This window comes from Pinus tabuliformis, chromosome 3_2 (genome assembly GCF_031772625.1).
Source record: "Pinus tabuliformis cultivar Carrire ecotype Pingquan chromosome 3_2, CPIR1, whole genome shotgun sequence".
NCBI classification, from domain to species: domain Eukaryota; kingdom Viridiplantae; phylum Streptophyta; class Pinopsida; order Pinales; family Pinaceae; genus Pinus; species Pinus tabuliformis.
The window spans coordinates 89,939,282-89,960,690 of NC_142302.1; the positions used below are offsets into that span (position 1 = coordinate 89,939,282).

Here is a 21,409-nt window from a genome sequence, read left to right on the forward strand (position 1 = left end):
GAGAAAGTCCACATGTTTACTTTCAGGCTACCCGCTCTCATTTTATAAAATTAATCTAACAAATGGTATTTCGAAACCATGAAGAGCTTAAGGTGGCTATTCATAAGATTAACATTATCAATAATTACAAATATAAATATGCCTTAACAAGGAAAAGATAGCAACCGCAGTACATCAGCATATCTTTTTGATATATTTTTTATAACATTATGCAGCAGACGGTAGAGCAGCATTCAGGAGATTAACCTATAATAATTTCGTCGGTTAAAGTTAATGTTCGAGTTGTCGTGATTGATTCTGATTATGAGATCGATAGTTTTTCATAACATTAAAAATTCGAACGGTTTCTCTTATTATAATTAAAAATAGTTTACTGAGATATCTTGTGGATAACATTATGCAGCGGACGGTACAGCAGGGTTGGCGAGAATAACCTATAATATTTTAGTTGGTTAATGTCAACGTTCCAGTTGTCGAGATTGATTCCAATTATGAGTTCCATAATTTTTCATAACATTAAAAATTCGAACAACTTCGGTTATAATAATAAAAAATAATTCCCTTCTTTCAGGGTCGATTTCTATTGCTTGATTAATGTTTTAATTATCCCAACCATCATGTGGGAAGAATAAAAACTACCTAGTTTCCTTTTAGTTTATTCCAACAAAATTATTTTTTAAATGTAATATGTCTATCTTCTAAAACTTTTACTCTTTAGACGCTTGGAAGGCCAATCTTATTATTAAATGCAATGCGTCCATCTTCTCAGACTTCTACTCTTTAGATGCTTCAAAGGCCAATCTTAAAAAGAGGTTTATTCGTTTCAGTGCAGAGTACAGAGAAGAGAAACGAACCAAACGCGTTAAAGTTCATTTAAAAATTGTTTGTCGGTCTTGTCTGGGACAATTTGTGAGGACCGGTCACTTGTTTTCACCCTTGCACGATATGCGAACCCTTCCCAACCCTTCTACTTCTCTCTTTAAATAGGCCTTCTCCTTTGCCTATTCCGCTCGTCGCAATAGATTAGGGTTTGGAAAATTCCAGTGTTAACGTGAAATTGAATCCGCCGCTGTTGGTTTGTCGATTTTGTATCTCCCATGAGAAAAGAAGACATTTTCAATAAAGTTTAGAAGGTGCGAAGCTCACATATGGCGTACCTGGGGTACCTTCTGGAAGTAGCAACTGCCCATTCGCCGATGTTTTTTAGCCTGCTTTTTCATTTCTCAACATCTCCCGGCTGCGGGAAGAGATTGACGACGACAAGAGGTAACGCCTTCCCCAGGGCTTTATATACGGCATAGCATTTATATCTCGAGTAATAACTGCATAAGTTTTTCTTTTAAATATGTTCTTCTCAATAAGAAAACATATATACATTTTTTAAGAAAGTGGGAAAACATATCTATACGAGATATGAAATATAGTTTAATATTAATAAATTAAATACAAGGTTTTAAATTTAAAATTGAAAATAACCCTTTTAAAATACGAAACTAAAAAATAACGAGGTGCATTTAGTTGTGATATTTTAGCTTGCTATCCTATTTGTAAAGTTTTATCGATTATTATTTTATATTCACTATTTCTTGCTAAGTTTTATCACTTATTATGTTATGTTCACTATTTCTGGCTTATTCATTTGTATAGGTTCAGTAAGTATTATGTTTTTTTAAGAAAAAGGTTGGCTTTATATTAATATGGAATAAAGACCAAAGGATATAACGAGGTGTATTTAGTTGTGATGTTTTAACTTGTTAGTCTAGTTGTAAAGTTTTATCAATTGCATTTAATTGTCATGTTTTAGCTTGTTATTCTAGTCGTAACGTTTTATCAACTGTTATGTTATATTCATTATTTTTGGATAAGTTTTATCAATTATTTTGTTATGTTCACTATTTGTGACTTATTCATTTGTATAGGTTTAGTAAGTATTATGCTTTTTAGGAAAAAAAGTTGGCTTTATATTAATAGGGGATAAAGACAAATACATTTATCAAGATATAATGAGGTGCATTTAATTGTAATGTTTTAGCTTGTTATCCTATTTGTAAAGTTTTATCAATTATTATGTTATATTCACTCTTGCTAAGTTTTATCAATTATTATGTTATGTTCACTATTTCTGGCTTGTTCATTTGTATAGGTTTAGTAAATATTATTTTTTTTTTAAGAAAAAAAAGTGGCTTTATATTAATATGAGATAAAGACCAATACATTTATCAAGGATATAGTTCATCATTTCTACATAAGTAAGATTCAGAAAATGTAATCCAATATAGTCTACATATCAACTTATAATCTTATCCCAGTCATATTCTACAAAATCTTGCAGTCTTGTACAATTGCATGTAAAAAAACCATCACAGAAAGTGGATTCTAATATATCATCCTAGCACATGTATTTGATCAGCATACAAAAATAAAAAAAGTAGAACAAGTGCTTATGATTACGGGAGCTTGATTATTCCCTCCTTCTTGATGTCCATGTCTTCAATGTATTTGCTTTTCATGACTCCATATTCCCCTCTAAGACCTTCTTTGGATAATTTGTCAGCCTCCATGTTGGCTTCCTTGTATATATGATTTATTGTGAAGTTCGTGAGGGTCCCCAATATGTGTTTAACCTTGTTGACCCAACTAGATAAATTATGTGGATCAAAACCTGTGTGACCCTGTATTCCTTCTATTAGAGATCTAAAGTCACCATATATGTGGAGACTATGTATCTACTTCTCGTTCACGAACCAAAGTAATCCCCATAATGCAACAATTTTTACTTGAGTATTTGTGTGTGGACCTCCATTCCAAGAAATATTGTATTGTGAGCTTCCATTTAACCTTAAGAACTGGTCGAAATCCACACATGCCCAATTGTGTTGCACTATCAAAGCAACCAGCAAGAAGACTAATAATCAGAAGAACCAGACAACTGGATGTGTTTTTAGGAATGTTGGTCACAGGTGAGAGGTTTGTCATCCAAGATAAGGACTTGTGGCAAAACCGAGAAGTATTAAGAGGTTGACCATAAGGTATAAACTGATTAAGAGCATTCCATATCTCCCAAACTATGTAAAAGGTCATCTCTTATATTTATAAGTACCATCAGACAATATATTGATACTTGGTTTAAAATTAGATGCCCAACTAGTTGATAGGAGAAGGAAATATGCAATGTGCCTCAACACTAGATGAGTAGTTGGGCAAGTGAAAAAATATGATTCTCCATTTCCATAGACTCCATACATAAAATACAATAACGAGGACTTGAGAAACATCTCTTCAAGAGGTTGTACCAGGTAAGAATTTTGTTCCTCCATACTAGCAAGGAAAATAGAATAATTTTTAATGTGATACTCCACTTCCATATTTTGTAGGACTATGATGTATGCTGCAAATTTAATCTCTACCTTATGTAGTAAATGTATGATTCATCCACAATAGGAGCTTGTTTATGTAACCTCCCATTCCATGATATGTTGCCTCGTTCACTGAGATATAGGGATGCCTGACTAAGGCTAATAATATACTCTTATTCAATTGCGATTTGTCCCTCGAGTCCCATATGCCTCTCATTAGATGAATTTTCAACCTAAAAGTGCCCATGAAGTTTTCATGAAATTTTCATGTCATAATATGTAAACCAATCAAATTCCTTTAAATTAAAAAATAGTTACATGTAAATAATTTGGAGGGAAAATGAGAAAAAATACTTTTTGAATTGTATTTTTGGCTTATCTCCTTATAGGTTTACTCAAATTTCAAGTGTAGACACTCATTAGATGTGGAATTAATTTTTTCATCCAAGGATACCCATTATGCATACTTTTGATAAGACCCACATTGATAAAAGTTGAAGATACATTCAAAAAACATCTTGAACATGTTTTGTAATGTATCTACATGTTTTATCAATGTGGGTCTTCCCAAAAGTATGTAGAACGGGTACTCGTTGGATGTGGAATTTAATTCTGCATCTAATGAGTGTCTACACTTGAAATTCGAGTAAATATCTAAGGACATAAGCATAAAATAGAATTAAAAGAAGAAAATTTCTTATTTTCTCTCCAAAATTCTAACTATTATTTTATTATTTTTCCTTACAAGACCACTTTTAGGCTGAAATTTCCTCTACTGTTCCAAATATGTCAGCCCTCATGTCATCGGTTTATTGCTTGATATAGGAAAATATATCATTCTATGAACGATGTCCAAATAATGCCCTTGTATATTCCTGTCATAGCTCATGCCTTCGATGTTACCAGTCCCAATCAGAATTTTCTCGCTATTACCAAAATGCCAAGCCATCCTCATGTGCCACCAATGGAGTATTTTAACGAAGCTCCTCCATATCAAAGACCCTTTTGTTCTTATGGGAGTATTATTTCTATACAACTTCTCAATATATCAATCTCTCAAATATTTTGAATGGATGATGTCTTGCCAGAATCCTTGTCCATTCATGGCCCTCTAGAAATATTTAATCAGCAATGTATATGCAGAACATTTATGTTCCAGAAACCTCCAACCGTCGAATTCCTTTGGAATAGCCAGATCAGCCCACTTGCATAGATGTTATTTAGAAGTTGTCCCCACTCTACTCCAGAGGAAAATGATTTTTATAATTAAAACCTTTAAGGCAGTGGCAGAAGGGACCTTGAATAAGTGTGACCAAAATATAGATATCTGTTGCAAAACAGCCTGGACAAGAATATATCTTCGACCCAAAGTGAGTTATGTTTGTGCAATTATTGAATATCCTTTTATATTTATCAAACATTCATAACCAATCCCTGATTATGTGTCGTATCAACACTGAATATGCCAGCAATATAGTTAATGTCCAATCTATCTCCAAACAAGAGCATAGATTTGTTGCAATTTGATTATAGCCCGGAGGCCTCTACATATCTAAGAAATATATAGTGCAGTGCAGACCACTGAGATCTTGATATAATGCCAAGGGTTAGTACATCATCGACAGAAATTAAGTGAGTAATGTTGACTTGTCTAGATATATGTAAACCCTAAAATAGTCCATGATATTGTGCGTCCTTAACATTTAAAGTAAGGCCATCCATGACAAGAATAAAAATTAAGGGGGAAGAGAACACCCCAGTATAAGACCTTGTCTAGTGGAGAAAAAGGATGCGGGAAGACCATTGATCAAAACAAAAAAACATACCAAATTGAAACAATCCATGATCCACTCCACAATATGAGATCGAAGACCAATCTTATAGAGAATGAGCTTGATATATGACCAATCCACACTATTGTATGCCTTGTGTAGGTCGATTTGCATCACCATTGCCTCCTTATAAGTATGGATAAAATGGATACATTCTTATGTTTCTGCAATATCATCATGAATCTGCTGATTACTTACAAATCCAAATTGTTCTTAGGGGATATGCAATTATAGTACGTTACTGATGCACCTAGCAGTCACTCTAGAACTAAGCGTGTATAGTATGTTGCATAGTGAGATTGGTTTGTAGTCCAAGAAATTAATTGGGGAAGAGGACTTCGATATGAGAGCCAAGAAGGTTGAATTAATATCACCAATAATCATACCTCATGTCCTAGCCTCTTCCACCACCTCCAGAAGATTTTGTCCCATCATCTTGAAGAAATGTATGAAAAACTCCATTGTTTAGCCATCCAGTCCCGGGCTTTTGTCTTTGGCAAAGGACCTAAGAACCAAATAGATTTCCTCCAGGGAAACATCTATATAGGTCATCATTTGCATTATCGTCAAACTTTTTTGGATATTGATCCAATGCCCATATCTCATCTTTGGAATCAACATCCTTCCTAGCCTTATAAAACAATTCAAAAAAATTGGCATTCTTATCGTGTATCTCAGGAATAGTGTGTTTGGATTCCCCGTCAAAGGATTCAATCTGCTACATAGCATTAATATGCTTCTTGTGATTAGCATACCTCTAAAAGAACTTAGTGTTCCATAACCATATTGCTCTACTCTCGAGCCTTCATTTTACTTCCTGAATGTTAAGGATCTCATTCTTTCTGTCTTCCAGCAGGTTTTGGTGATCTAGATCCTTCGAGGCTAGATTATTTTGTTCCATAGCCTTGTCAAAACTAGAAATGTCACAGGTGACCTTCTCTAGTTCTGTTATTAGCCAATGTTTCTTAATTCTCTCCTATGTATGTGTTTAACTTTTAATGATATTAAGATTTTTTCCTAGGGACCGAATCGCAAATACATCCCGCGGGCCACTCATCTTATACCAAGTTGAGATTACGAGATCATTATACTCTGTATCTTCAAGCCAGACTTTATTAAATTTTAAGGGTATCCCTCTACACATAATCTCCATATTCCAAATTACAATAATGGACATGTGATCAGAAAAATATGTCTTATATACACTAGACTTCAAATTTCCGATACTCTACCAAATTTCTTATACCAAACATAAGTATTATACTATATGAATTATTTAGTCAATTAAAATGTCTTTTATTTTTTGTTTTTTTCATTTAAATATAATGTTTTAGATGCAATATATTATATATTATTTTGTTACATTAATTATATAAAACATATATAATATAATATAATATGAACATATTAATAAATATAAATATAATGAGCTTAATTGTGAAGTCGACTAAACTTATTATTTTATTTACAAAATGAAATATTATACCATATAAAGATTCAATTAGAACTTCTTTCACTCCTTATCTTTAATCGTAAAAATTTAATAAATTCACATGTCAAATATAATTAATGAATTTTTACAAAATTAGCTATATTTTGGAAAGATATGTTATTAATAATTAAATATAAAAATACGAGTTTACTATAAACTTAAATGAACTTTCATACACATAATTGACCAGGTTAGCAGGTTGCCTAATTTATTTCATTATAACTATCTTTTTTTTTAATAATAACGTAGAAATCATTATATCACTAATCATAAAGCCAGTGGATACCCATCCTAGCGCTCATTCTTAAACATTCGGTTAGCGAGGATCGATCTATCATTGCGCTTAAGGGGAATGTAAATTTACGATCGTATGAGTTTAAATTATTAATAAGTTCAATAGAAAATAATAGAGGATTTTCACATTCATATAGTTTTGTTTTTTTAATTATATGGCGTAGTTAACACAATTACATAAATAAAGTTAGCGGTAAACGTAGATAGGTATTTATTTATAATAAATATGAGATTACTTTAAAATATTGAAATATTATTATTATTATTATTATTATTATTATTATTATTAATTATATAAATAGAATAATGTATTTTGCAATTGAGTGTAATATTTGAAACATAAAAATATTTAATAGATATGAAATATCATAATATTCCAATTAATATTTTTATTAGATAACTGCAGAATTTTACTTCACAAGAATTTCCAAACCTTCATTATGCATTTACAATAAAACATTTAAATAATAATTTTACCATTATCAGAATTAAAACAAGTATATGCGACCAAAACACTGAACATAAAATAATATGTAAAACTTAGCCACTTTATTTTAGTAATAGTTGAGAAAAAATAAATGCCAATACAATGAATAATGAATCCCTTGGCATTGGCATGTACAACTGCTCATCAAATTGCTAAACTGAAACATCGAAGCACAATTGTGAACCTTGGTGGGATTCACCAAAGAGATATCATCGAGGGGGTTTCATCCTGAGACCAAGATGGAACTAGCCACCGCAAGTTATCTACAAAATATCAACATGATAAACAAATCCAAGCTGATACAAATGTGTTTCTCCTCCTCCATTTTAAAAGCTTGATGGAACCCTCTCCAATCTTGTAGAAACTTTTATTTTACTATTTTTCTATTTTCCTTTTATTTATTTTATTTAAGTGACTTGCTTAATTGAAATTATTTTTAAGTCACTTTTTATGTCGAAAAGAATTATTTTTCTTCTCCAAAACCCTCAAGAAAGGTAAATCCCATGTGCAAATGCCACGACAAATACCATAAATACGATATTTTTTCTACCTTCAGACTGAAATGGCCTTTTCACTCCTATAACCTAGCTACAACCAACGATAGCGGTCCAACTTGGCCATGCCATAAGGGCAATAAAAAAAAAGAATATTATAAATCCTCCTGCCCCAAGATTGCTTTCCCTCAAGCAATTCACATATGTCTACGAGTCTCCCTATACAAGAATTTGAGTACCAATAGGAAGGTACTATATGAACCATTGAACCATCACACTATGCCACTGTATCACACAATGAAGGATAGATCTCTTGATACCTGGATTCTAGATAATCCTCTAAGTCAGCTACTCACCAGTAGATCCATTGTCATGTGAACCGCCCCTGGATCCAAATCAAATCTCTTACTCAACTTGCCATCTATAGATCCTCCTAGATCCTAATTGTAATAGCCTAAAACAAACATGTAATTAGTAAAATAATTAACATCAAGTTCAAACTATGAGTAGTACTTACCTGTGGTTGAAGTCTGCTTACCGCAACAAGGTTTTGGGGACGACTCTCCACCGAACTATAGGCTCAATTGCGCAAAGACTTGCTACAACTGGCCACCCCCGAGCCCCAATCAACGTACTACTGGCAGTGACTCCTCTGTCTTAGAACACTATTCTCCCAAGAGAATGAAAGATAGAATCTTGGAATGATGGAATGCCTCCCATCTTCCTCACCATCTAATAAATAGAACAAACATTGGAAGGGGAAGCACGTGCACACACTCCATGTGTCTACATGCAACTTTATTGCTTTCTTGCTTTATTTTTTTTTGATAGCTTTATTGATTTTTTTACCGTTTTCTTGTTTTATTTCTATTTAATTTTATTTGGAGCTTTAGTATGGTTATTTATTATTTATTACTTTTTTTATCATTATTATTTTTATTCATTGTTTATTATTTATTTTCTTGTATTTTTTAATATTTTTTAATATTATTTATTATTAAGGGACATTACATGCTCTCCCACTTTAAGGAACTTCATCCCGAAGTTAAGTTGAATTATTTATCATTTTATTTTTGTTATTAAGGGGCATTATGCTAATGACACCAAAAGTCCATGCACCATTGCTCTAACTGTATTATGTCCTTGACTAAGAATGTGCTCCCATGAATCCTTACATCAATCAAGTACCAACTCATACTCTCATGTGTGAAGATACTCACACGAGAAACAATCCCACCATGCTAATGTTGTGATATTATGATCCTAATTGGGATGTTCCTAAGTTGGCGTACTGTTGCTCGGTCGTGGATGACCTGCAAAACCCATTTGGAAAAAATTTCTCGTTTTCCTCCAATGTACAAAGGTGTGTTGATAGAAATGCAAGCCCTGTCAATGCATCTATGAACATGGTTTCTTTGTGTTTCTCAAGTATATTCCTCTTGTTTCCTTGTGGGGGACTTGAGCCATTCCTCAACACTAGACAACTTATTCGTTGACTTAGCAAATACCCCTATGAGATCCTTAATTTTCTTGTTCTCTTGTAAGACATTGCCTCAAAATCTCTAGATTATATAAATCAACATCATAAGATATGTCTTGAAATACGTCATCTTTTCTCAGAAGTCCTCTCCTAGAAATTCTGGTGCCCTATTGAATGCCTTAGTATCTACATGTGTTGCATTAATAATTGGCTCCAACCACGAATGATCTACTACCTCAGTGATAACTCCAACTTGAGATTCTAACTGGTTATGGAGATCATGCCTATAATCCTCGTCATACCCATGCACCTCTAAATAATCATAACGTTTGTTCACTACTACTAGCTCATCTTGCAAGTCTCCCTAAATACTCATAAAATCGATCTACTGCTCAGGAGAACAAATATTAACATCCACACTTAACTTCTTGTATTCTCCATAGATGTCCTCCTCGAAATGTATGGACTTAGTTGTACAAGAATCTACCTCATCAACACCATTAGGAAGAATTCACTCATTCCCTTATCCATGAACTTCTAAGTTTTTTTCATGCTAGTTGTTTATTATTAGCTTATGCTACAAGTCTCTCTTAATAAAATCTCGATGTTGTTCACCATCTATATTTGACTATTCATATTCTTCATGAGTGCTCTCCTGGAAATCAATGGAGCCAACAATATAATAATCCTCATAGTCAAAAGGAATATCCTCCAACTCCACACCTCTTGTCTCCATCCTATTGCATGGTCATGAATGATTATATGCCTAAGGTCTCTTTCAGATAAAGCATATATCTTTTTTTCTTAGCTCATCCTTATTGTTGGTTTTACTCCCTTCATTCTTAATTTCTTCATCAATCCTCATAAACTCATTCTTGGTCATCCCTCTTCTAAGAAGTTTTATTTTCTACTCAACTAACCTCTCAACTAGTTCATAGGTATTTGATGATACAATTAGTTCCTTTTTGCAAATGGTTAACTATTTGGATCTTATCATTTTGCATATGGCATCATCTTCACCTAAGAATAGGGACACAATCTTTTGCATGTGTTTTTTTGCACTGTGTGGATGGGTTGTTGCAATGTTGATGTAAAAGTACTAGAGCATCTGAATTATTAATTTGTTACATTCCAAATCCAACATGAATGTACCAAAGTTGAACACTGCCACAAGTTATAAAATTTTGAGCCACCTTCCAAAGCTAGGAACCATGATGTTGTCCAACCCTTGAAGGGTTTCTACTATCAACTGATATGTCTCCCTCATGATATCATTATTGTAAGGTGGTAGTGGCAATGTTAAATCTATGATCTTATTGAGACATGAGGTAACTATGAGACTGACATCTTCATAAGGATGCTCCAATAATCTGGGTTGTATCAGAGCAAGCATGCATGACTTGAGAGCCCAATTGAATTTTTTCCATTCTAATGGTCCCACCATGGACAGAAATGTGTTGAATTCCTCCAAGTTATGAAGGATAATTACTGACTTCATTCTATTCAACTTGGATCCAAGTCTGAAGAGGTTAGTCCCTCTTCTTTGTCCTTCCCACGGGTGCTTCTGTTGCAGAATAACATGGACTCTTTTCGAGAATGTTCTACTACTCTACCATTCTTTGTTGGTCTAGAGAGGTATTATACCCCATGTTTTCTCTAATTCATTAAGAAGGTTCTTGACATTTTATAGGGATTCTTCAAATCCCATCTTCCCTCATTATAAAAAAGAAAAATATGCACGAAAACACTAATTCTTCATATGGAGATGACATCAAATGTTTTCCATACAAACATTATGTGATACAATTACCAAGCAATCTAAAATAAATAGAGTAGAAAAGGGCATGGAGGTAAATTGAGCTCAATCACTTGTTAAAATGGTGATACTCAGCTTAAATCGATTCTCTTGTAGCTTATTGTTTGGGCTTTGAAATTAAATAGACCTCTAATATTTTAATATTTAACTTGTTCTAATTCAAATTTGATTGTTGCAGGTTCACTCTAAGAACATAGAAGGATAATTCACTCCAACACTAGATCTTGGTATACCTTCCAAATATAATCTCACCTATTAAACTCTTGAACGCAGGAATTCATTCCTCTAATCTAGGACTCACTCCATTGTAATATCCCAAGGGATAAATAGGGGAAAATAAACTAAAAAAATTCAACCACCATTGAATCCTCCATCAACAATTAAAACACACACACATGCATGAGCGCACACACACACACGTTTTTTGTTTTATTTTATTGTATGAAGTACAAAGATAATTTTAAATAATCTAAAAAAAACTTACACAATAAGTCTAAAGGAGAGTCTTTCAGATATTCACCCTATCATATACCAAGGATAATTTAGGTCTACCACAACCAAAGAAATATTTCTCGTTATTAGTGTCATTGGTCTCCAAACTGAAGCACCACAACCACTATGTATAGAGTTGATGTCTCGGGAATTAGGGATCCCTTGTCAAAATGGCTTGATGGTCCTCAAAGTATCATAAGCATGATTTCAGAAACTTCCCATTTATCAATGTCGTTGGTATCCAAAGCAAAGCACTGCCAGAACGTAGTTGACATCTTAGCAATACAGGTTTGTGATCCTAAAATTATCATAAGAACAATTTCATAGACTTCCCTCAGAGCAATATAATGCCTGAAGTTTCAGTCATGCATACCAAACTCCTACATAATAGACCTGATACCACTATGGAATCATGGGATCTCAAGCGTGACTCTTGATGATATATGGAGGCCTCTTAGCCTGCGCAACCTTAGAAACCTTAAGATAGATGTGTGATCCCACGTACTTGGTAATCCTTCTAAACTAGAGTGATCATTGTGCAAGACCAATTTCTTCGACTCATTGTGCATATATTTGGATCCTCATCTGAGACCTCATGCTCCTGCTATGTGAAGATCATCATGCATCCATGCTAATACAGGGATCGTCATCACAAATAAAATATTGATTCTTCCTCCTCTATCACAGATCCACGTATGTGTATTGCCCCTTGTTATTCCAGTGCTCATGAGTGATGGAATCTTATGTTGTGGATGGTGGCCCCCTCAACCTTGTGTTCTTGTGTGATGGACATGCGGGCTTCATCGACCTCAATTCCCGATGAAATTTTTGTATGGTTGTGATTGTCACTGCCACGATATATGGGTATGGCCTCATGACCTGAAACAATGATACATAATAGAAAGTGACACTAAAATCCAGTGAGCAGACATGTCTCATTCTATATAATTTCACAGTAGCTGAGGATTTAATCCTAGGCCCATTGATAATAATATTGGATCACATTTACAAATATGATAAAAGGCTCGATCTCTACTAGCAAATTTAGACTTCATCACCCATAACTTGAATGCATAGATCATGTGATCCAAGTGGATATTGGTGGCCATCCACCTATTCCACCTAGACCTCCAGCCGATTTCATCAGTTTCCTTGATTATAGCAGAATTTACTATTTTAGCAGTTTTTCAGGTCTTGAATTCTAGAGTTGTTTTGATCCCCTAAAAGACATTTTTTTGAGGTACACAATAGACCCATAATTGTAAGCAAGGGCCTGCTGAAAATACGGTAGTACTCAGATATACCTTTCTAACAAGGTATCTTATGCACCAAATGGAGATGATATGACCAACTTATGACCCTGGGAAGTTGGTTGTCCAACTAACCCCAATGGGGCCCACAAACTATTGGCGCTCCATATCCTAGGGTTGTGGTTTTCGATTTTTAGGGTTTCCCTTTGTTGTCCAATATTGAAAAGGTCCTTAGTCTTCATTATAACATAGTTCAGAGGCATGTAGCCACCACATATCTTCTCAGAGATAAGATATCATAACTCGAGATAGTTTATTTCCATTATGTCTGTAAGCATCTTTCAGTTCTTTGATATTAATAAAATGAAGATTTGTTTTTGTTGCATCTTTGTGTTTATGTTTATATCTTTATTCATGTTTTGTTCCTACATAACTTTGGATCATCTCGGATAGAAAAATCAAATCCAGTGTTGAAACCCTCCACCTTAGCTAAATCACCTCCGCAAATATAGATCTAGTTTCGAAGATGGTTAGTTCAATCCATTGTGAGGAGTAGATTTGATTAATAATTTCTCACTATTCAAATGTGTCATTCAACATTTTTCCTAAGGATAACCTTTATCTGCAAATCTTGATTATATCCAATCTAATAATGCACGCAAGAAAATAATAAACCCTTGAACTAGTTGCAACAACACCCCCAAAAACGATTAACTGAAAAATAAGGGACAAACTAGGGTGATATTGACAACCATGAAAGATAGAAAATGCTACCTAGGGTGAAAAGAAATCCCACCGAAGTTACAAAAACAATTTTCAATCCTGCAAATAAAAATATGATCTACTATTAAGAACTCAAATGATAGGATATACAACTCTAATACCATTATAATATTTGAAACACTAAAATATTTAATAGATCCGAAACATTATAATATTTTGAATAATATTCGCGTTGGATAGCTGTCAGATTTTACTTAAATGTTCACAATAATCTCCAAACCCTCATTATAGAATCAAGATAACAATAAATAGCTTTCATTCATGGTAAAACATTTAAATAACAATTTAACTAGTTACTTGAATTAAAACAAGTGCATCCAACCAAAACATGGAACACAAAATAATTTGGAAAATGCAGCCACTTTATTTTATTGATAGCTAAAAAAACATACATGCCAATACAATTAACAATGAAGCCCTAGCCAAATTTTATTGATAGATAAAAAACATACATGCCAATATAATTAACGATGAAGCCATAGACAATAACATACATGACTTCTCATCAAATTGATAACCAATGGAATACATGCTCATCAAATTGTTAAACTGAAACACTGAAGCACACTTGTGAACCCGAGATGGATCCACCAAAGAGATATCAACCCGAAAGATTCATTCTCCGATCAAAATGGATCTGTCCATGCCAAGTTCTCTACAAAATATCAATATGATAAACAAATCCAAATTGATCCAAATGTCTTGCTCCCCCTCCCTTTTAGGGCTTAATGAAACTCTCTCCCATCTTCTAGAAGCCTTTACTTTAATGTTTTTTCTATTCTCCTTTCATTTATTTTATTTAAGTGACTCTTTTATTTTGAATTTTTTTTAAGTCACCTTTTACATCAAAAGTGATTTTTTTGCTCAAGAGCATCAGGCAAATACCATGTGCAAATACCATAAATACTATACTTTTTTTTGCCTTGGCACTAGAACTCGTTATTTCACGCAATAACCTAGGTGTCACCAACCCTACATGTCCATCATGGCCACACTATAAGCGAACTCATAAAAATGAATATTACATTGAGCTTTCATAATTTTAATTTAGCTATCAATAATTATTAAATGGATGGTAGAGATTTAACTTTCATTGAATATTTTAAAATATTCATAATAGTATATACAAGTTAAAAATTGAGAAGAATAAATAATCATAGTTAAGAATCTTATTCCATGTATGTACTACTAAAATTATTCTAAAATATTCCATAAAATTTAATTTCCAATCCTCTATCTAATGACTATTTATAATTAAATGTTAAATTAAAAAACATTCTTTATAATTAAATGTTAAATTAAAAATCAATTCTTTATAACTAAATGTTAACTTAGAATTGGCAAAGCCATTTTCCAAAATATACAGATGTATAACATTATTAGGCTCAAGTAGCACAGTAATATGAAAGTCTTTGCAGAAAAGGATTAAACGTTACACAGACCTTTTCCACTTGGCCGTGAGGCTGGAATTCAAACATGTGTAACGATTTTTTTTTTTTAATTATACGTTGTTCCAATGTGAGGACTTTAGGCTTAAGGAGCACCGTAATGTAGAAATCTTTGCACAAAATGTTTAAATGTTACACAGCCTTTTTAACTGGGTCGTCAGGCTGCTTTTGAAACTTGTGTAACGAATTCTTTATTTCAATTATAAGTTGTTTCAATGTGAAGACTTTAAGCTGTTGATCTGCAATTGGAAACAGGAGTCGGAGGACAGAAACTGGTAGACATAAAACAGTGTCGTAAAGCTGTTGTAACTGCCCAACTCGTGATCAAACTCTGCCGTGAGGTTCGTCCCTATCAAGAGGAACCAATTATTCTCATTATTCAATGTCATCAATTCGCAACATTCAGCTCATTGGCGTTCCTAACACTGAAGTTCTTGATCGCAGAAGATGATTCATGATGCCGAACTACAGTAACAAGTTGCTTCCACTTGTGTATCTATTAAGTTGATGCGACAGTTATAATAATGGGATTCTAGTTGCTGCGGTCGTGGTGTGGGGCATCCTGTTTCCCAGGATTCTGTCTTACGGAATATAATTTGAGATCTACCTTTCTTCAATATTCTTGATCCTCCATTTTCGCTTTCGGTTTCATCGACTTCTACTTGGCTCGCAGTGTTCCCTAAGTGGAAGTTGAACGTTGTGGGCAAAGTGGAAGTTGATGAGACCGAAGGCGTAAATGGAGGTTCAAGCATATCATTTCCACAAACAAAGATGGAGCTCAAATTCCTGAAGACAAATTTCTGCGAGACCAGATGCCCAACACCACGTCCGTTTGTGCCAGGTAAATAAACCCAAATACTTTTACAGTAGTTAGTTAGAAGCCAAATTATCGATGTATAACAATGCGATGGTTAGATTGTATTCCGGAAGCCGTCGATTATAGTCCTAAAATGACATTTCGATTACCGTATTCAATTCCATTAATATTGCCTACATATGGCTATGAAGATCAGTAAAGGTAGAAACTGTGTACTTTTCTTTTACTATTGCTTTGGTATTGTTTTGCATTTTCCGTCGTCCATGAGCAATTTTTTTAAGATGCGACGTTCTAATGATATAATGATATAGTTAAAGAATGTTTCAGTAATCGGTTATTTCCATCACATTTACTTAATTAGATATATGATTGAATTGATTTTTAAATTTCAATTTTTGTGGTACATCTTCAAGGGTGTCTTATTCTTTTGGTTACATCAAGATACTCTTCATTTTTTCTCCATGGAGATGAATTACATTAATTATTTTAAAATTCACTATTTAAATTTTTTTATGTAATGGATCCTTAAGACATTTAAAATTAATTTTATTCACACACATACAATCATCTATCAAAAAATATTTAATTCACTTTGAAAAACTATTTAATTATATTAGAGATAAGATAGATATTTGATTCGAATAAGATAACATATTTGTAAATTTTTATAGTTGTGTCTATTAATCCATAACGCTTAAGCAACAAAATAAATGGGCTAAAAAATTAATGAGTAGATAGGTGTTTATTTTGGAATAGATTTTCTAAAATTTTAATATGTAAATGATAAGAAATATATATATATATATATAATGAGATCCTTAATATTTAAATATGTAAGAGTGAAGGGAGCTCTACTTGAATGGTTCATGAGCTAGAGGCTATCTAGGATGGGATGGATTACCTCTCGAAAAATTAAATGCAAGCCTCGAAAATGATGATTAACACTATGTAATTTATTTCTATATATATTCATAATGTTGAAAATAGTTATTTTTAAAGAAATTATTATTGATTAATTTACATGTAAAAATATATTTTAATTTGATATTTATCCATCAAAACTGATTATATATTCTGAATGGAAACTATCTTTTATAACGCAGAAACGTAATCAATTTCGCACGAAGATGAATCTATTTTCATTAAATGCCTAAGCCATGTCTCAATTTCATGACGATTAAATAAATAATTACACGATTCCTTCCTTTTAAATAACATACCAATTTAATATTTTAAAACGTAATCAATTTCACACGAAGATGAATCTATTTTCATTAAATGTCTAAGCCATGTCTCAATTTCATGACGATTAAATAAAGAATTACACGATTCCTTCCTTTTAAATAACATACCAATTTAATATTTTAACTGTAACACGTTTTATTTTTCTAACTACTTTAGATAATAAGTATATAGTTAAAATTCAAATATTTTACTTTCAATGAGAATTGAAACATTGAACACATCGAAATGCTCTTTTATATATATATATATATATATATATATATTTTTTTTCATAACTTTTTCCACATAAGCATGGATTACTTTTAAAAATAAAAGATTACACATCTACTTATATGGAAAAGTAAAAAATATAATATATTTTTTCTTTCATTTAATTTTTTTCTATTTATATAAAGTTGACATAAAAATATTATTATATAGTGGTAATAATTCTCTAGAATCTGTTTTTAGTGTTTTTCCTTTTAATCATCAGTGTATTTCCCTCTCTAATAGTGCCCTTATGTGGAAGTGAAGGACACCCCTCCTATAGAAATATAATCGTTGCAAATACCAATTAGGCTACTTCCCATTAATTCAATAATTCCTTAGCTCATAAACCACGACCAAAGGTGAACCCACATAACATAATGAACAATGAAGATCCAACCACTACTTATGTTACTCCAACAATGAAAAACTCAAAATTTAATGGTTCTTTCCTTCCTCGGATAGTGAAAGTTTCCCCTTATCAATCCCACCTGGAAAAATAGGGGAAATTTTGAATATATGAGAGAGCAAATGGTAATATTCAAATTTGTATCTCTAGCCCTAAAAAAAAAAACTTCTTAGCTATTTCCAAAAAATCTGGAGACTCCAAGGGGATATTGTCTTGAAGTTGGGGTCCAAGGTTTTCCTTATGGTCATATTCAATAATATAGAGGATATATATCACATATTTAAGGGAGGAGCATATTTCATGAATTTATTTGGCTTATTCATGAATGCATGAGTTCAAAGGTTTTACCCCAAAAAACAATACTTTTCTAAGGCCTTGCTTTGGATCTATATTTATTCTCTCTCTCGGGAATTTGAGACCCTAAAATATTAGAAAGCATTGGTAATGCCATAGGGAATATTTGTATGATATAAGATATCATAAAGTGAGGTAAAAACACTTCATATGTCCTCCTTTAATCTTTTATAAACATATCCAAGCTCGTCTCAATAAGAAATAAGTTGAACAGTGGAGATCAAATATTGGAATAACAAGTAGATTATGATAAAATCCAATTTAGATGCTTAAAATACCAATAATTTTACCATATATTCTAATAATTCCTATCAAACTATGTCCAACAAATACACAAGTAAATATGTAATCAAATCAACTTCACCAACAAAAGGAATATAGCCAAGAAAATAACAAATAATCTAACCTCTAAAAATGCAGTTCTCCATAACCCGTACACAATCCTCTAGCAATTGGAAGAAAACAAGACAAATACTCCAGGAGGAAATCCCAAAATCGAAGAGATTTGGAAAACTAGCTAGCAAAATATGCACATGCATAACTGAGTGATAAAAAATAGTAGGAGGATCTAGAAATGGACGATAACATCTAAGATTTCTATATTGCAAAATATTTCAAAGGAAATGACCTGAAAAGCATTTATTTTCAATCCCTAGTAGAGTAATGGGAAAAAAAGTTCCAGAAACAATTCTCAAGGAGCGAGGTCAAATAATTGTGAGATCTTACATCTGAAATCAAGAACTAATTCTCTATCAAGATCATGAACTAGGTAATACCACTAACCATAGCTCTTATTTTTTCCTCTAGTACAACAAAAATAAATGATCCCATAGATCAATTAAGAGTTATGAAAGAACAAAAGGAAAAGGGGTAGAAAAGTAATAGCGAATTACCATAGGAACTAAGAGCTTAGTTGGTGAATATTGATACAGTGTCACCAATGGATGCCATATTTAAACCCTACTCCCAACATCCTAGTTGAAATTCATCTCGTGGAACACTAGGGGTATTAATAAAAAATCCAAGCAAAGACTCTTTAAAAAAATCCACCAGGAACAGCTCAACATCATGATGATTTCATAAATAAAAAGCTATTTTGAGTCTCTGAAAAATATTTCAAAGAATGTGTAAAAAAACTTTGATTATCTAGCTCACGATGCCCAAGGAGCATTAGAAAGTAATGCTATTGCATGGAACCCTTCCTTAGTCACTCTTCAAAATTACTTTTCTCTACCAAGGATCGCAGCTGACAACATTTAGATCATTTATTTAGCTAACTTGAGTTTCATAACCAACGTTTATGAATGTTTTATTGACATAAAAATATTCCTTCAAATCCTTCAAAGATCCTCAAAGATTATAGAAAAAAACTTCTACATTATAGGTGGGTATCTTAACATGATAACAAGTATCAATAAAAAGAAAGGTGGAATTCATAGACTTGATAAAGAAATCCCCCTCTTTATGGAATTTATCAATAACTCTAAACTTATAGATCTGAGCACACAAAATGGCTTATACCCTTGGAAGAATAAGAAAGGAGGCATATCTCAAATAGCTTCACGAGTCGATATATTACTCATATCATAGTATATCTATATTTTAGGCACCAATTTCAAGGATATTATGCTCCCTTGCCATGGTTTTGATCATTGTACCATAGAACTATCTATGGAAAAATTAATAGTCCTAGGAAAAATCCCTGCAGACTCGAGGATTTATGGTTACGGTGTCTTGATGTTCTCTCTAATGTAGAAAAATTATGGAAAGAATCAAATAATTTCTTTGGGCCCTTATGTATCACTTCTAATAGTGGTTAAAAAAAGTCAAAATGAGAATCAAGATCTATAATATTTTGGATTTTAGTAACATCCCCAAATAAAAAGCCAAGCTCTCTATCAAATAAGTAATAATAGCAGATGTCAATTTGAGCAATTGGAACATCAAGAATAATCCACTCACATCCAATCCGAAATAATATTTGAGCAAGAGGAAATCCTATAGAGAAAATAATACCAAGTATAATGGCCTTAGGAGAGAGACAAAAAGGCTAAATTCTTGCATAGATCGATGATCGAGCACAGAAAAATAATATAATATTAAGCATTGAAACACCCAATCACAAAAAACTAGAAAGCCATGATGAAATAGTCAAGGAACTCATGAATCATTTCCAAGCCACAGTCATAGAAATGGTTATAGAGAAAATGCCTTCTATAAAGGGAGAAAAATTATCTGCTTTTGAAGGAAATCACCATGCCATAAGTGGAAGGAGATATTATGGAATTTTTGAAGTAAAAATTCCTAGGTCTCAATGTCTTTACCTCATTTCAATTAGGATTGTTAGAAATATTTTTGGTATGATGTTTGGAAAGTAGTAGAAGACTCTTTACGCTACACTACCTTAAAAGAGATTGATGCTACCTTTATATCCCTTATTCCAAAAAATTATAAATTGATTCTCCTTTATATTTCAGACCTACTGGCATATGTAATGTCATCTATAATATCTTCTCTAAATTTATCGCAAACCACCAAAAACCAGTTATCCCCTTACTTATCTCGCTTGAGTAAACTACCTATGTGGCAAGTAGGAAAATCATGAACAACATAATACTATCCCATGAACACATTCACTCACTTATTTCCAATAAGTTTGCAATTATGATCGTCAAACTTGATATGTCAAAACATTTTGAAAATTTGTGTGGGAAAATTATTTTTCACATGCTCACTGCTTTTGGGTTTGTGGAAATATGAATTTATTTGGTTCTTTAAATCATTTCTAAAAATTTATTTTGCATCCGAGTTAATGGGTCCTCTTCTCTCACTTTTGTCCCCTCAAGGAGTATTAGGGAATGAGACCTCGTTTCCCCTTACATCTTTGCCTTCATGGTTGAAGGATTGGAAAGAAATACCAACTCAACCCTATATCTTTGCCAATCGAAAGGTCTTCCACATCGTTTCCATTATCTCTCTTCTTTGTACAAATGATTTTTGGATGATACTCTTATCTTGGGAATCCCCACTATCAAAAAATATAATAACCGTAAAAGAATCCTTCAAGGCTTCTTGATGCCTCAGTAACCTCCACTAACTTTGAAAAATATCAAG

At 32.7% G+C, this 21,409-nt stretch overlaps 1 protein-coding gene across 2 annotated transcripts; it reads left to right on the forward strand.

The window, feature by feature from the left end:
• Nucleotides 1-916: 916 nt before the first annotated feature.
• LOC149179978 (uncharacterized) lies at nucleotides 917-16,247 on the forward strand. Of its 2 annotated transcripts, XM_089418088.1 has the most exons (3): nucleotides 918-1,266; nucleotides 15,480-15,565; nucleotides 15,669-16,247. In XM_089418088.1, the coding sequence occupies exons 1-3, from the start codon at nucleotides 1,149-1,151 to the stop codon at nucleotides 15,696-15,698; spliced, it is 234 nt and encodes a 77-aa protein (XP_089274214.1). In that variant the 5' UTR covers nucleotides 918-1,148; the 3' UTR covers nucleotides 15,699-16,247. The 2 variants fall into 2 exon arrangements, with proteins under 2 accessions (XP_089274213.1, XP_089274214.1); XM_089418087.1 differs by having other exon boundaries at nucleotides 917-1,266; nucleotides 15,480-16,247.
• Nucleotides 16,248-21,409: the final 5,162 nt, after the last annotated feature.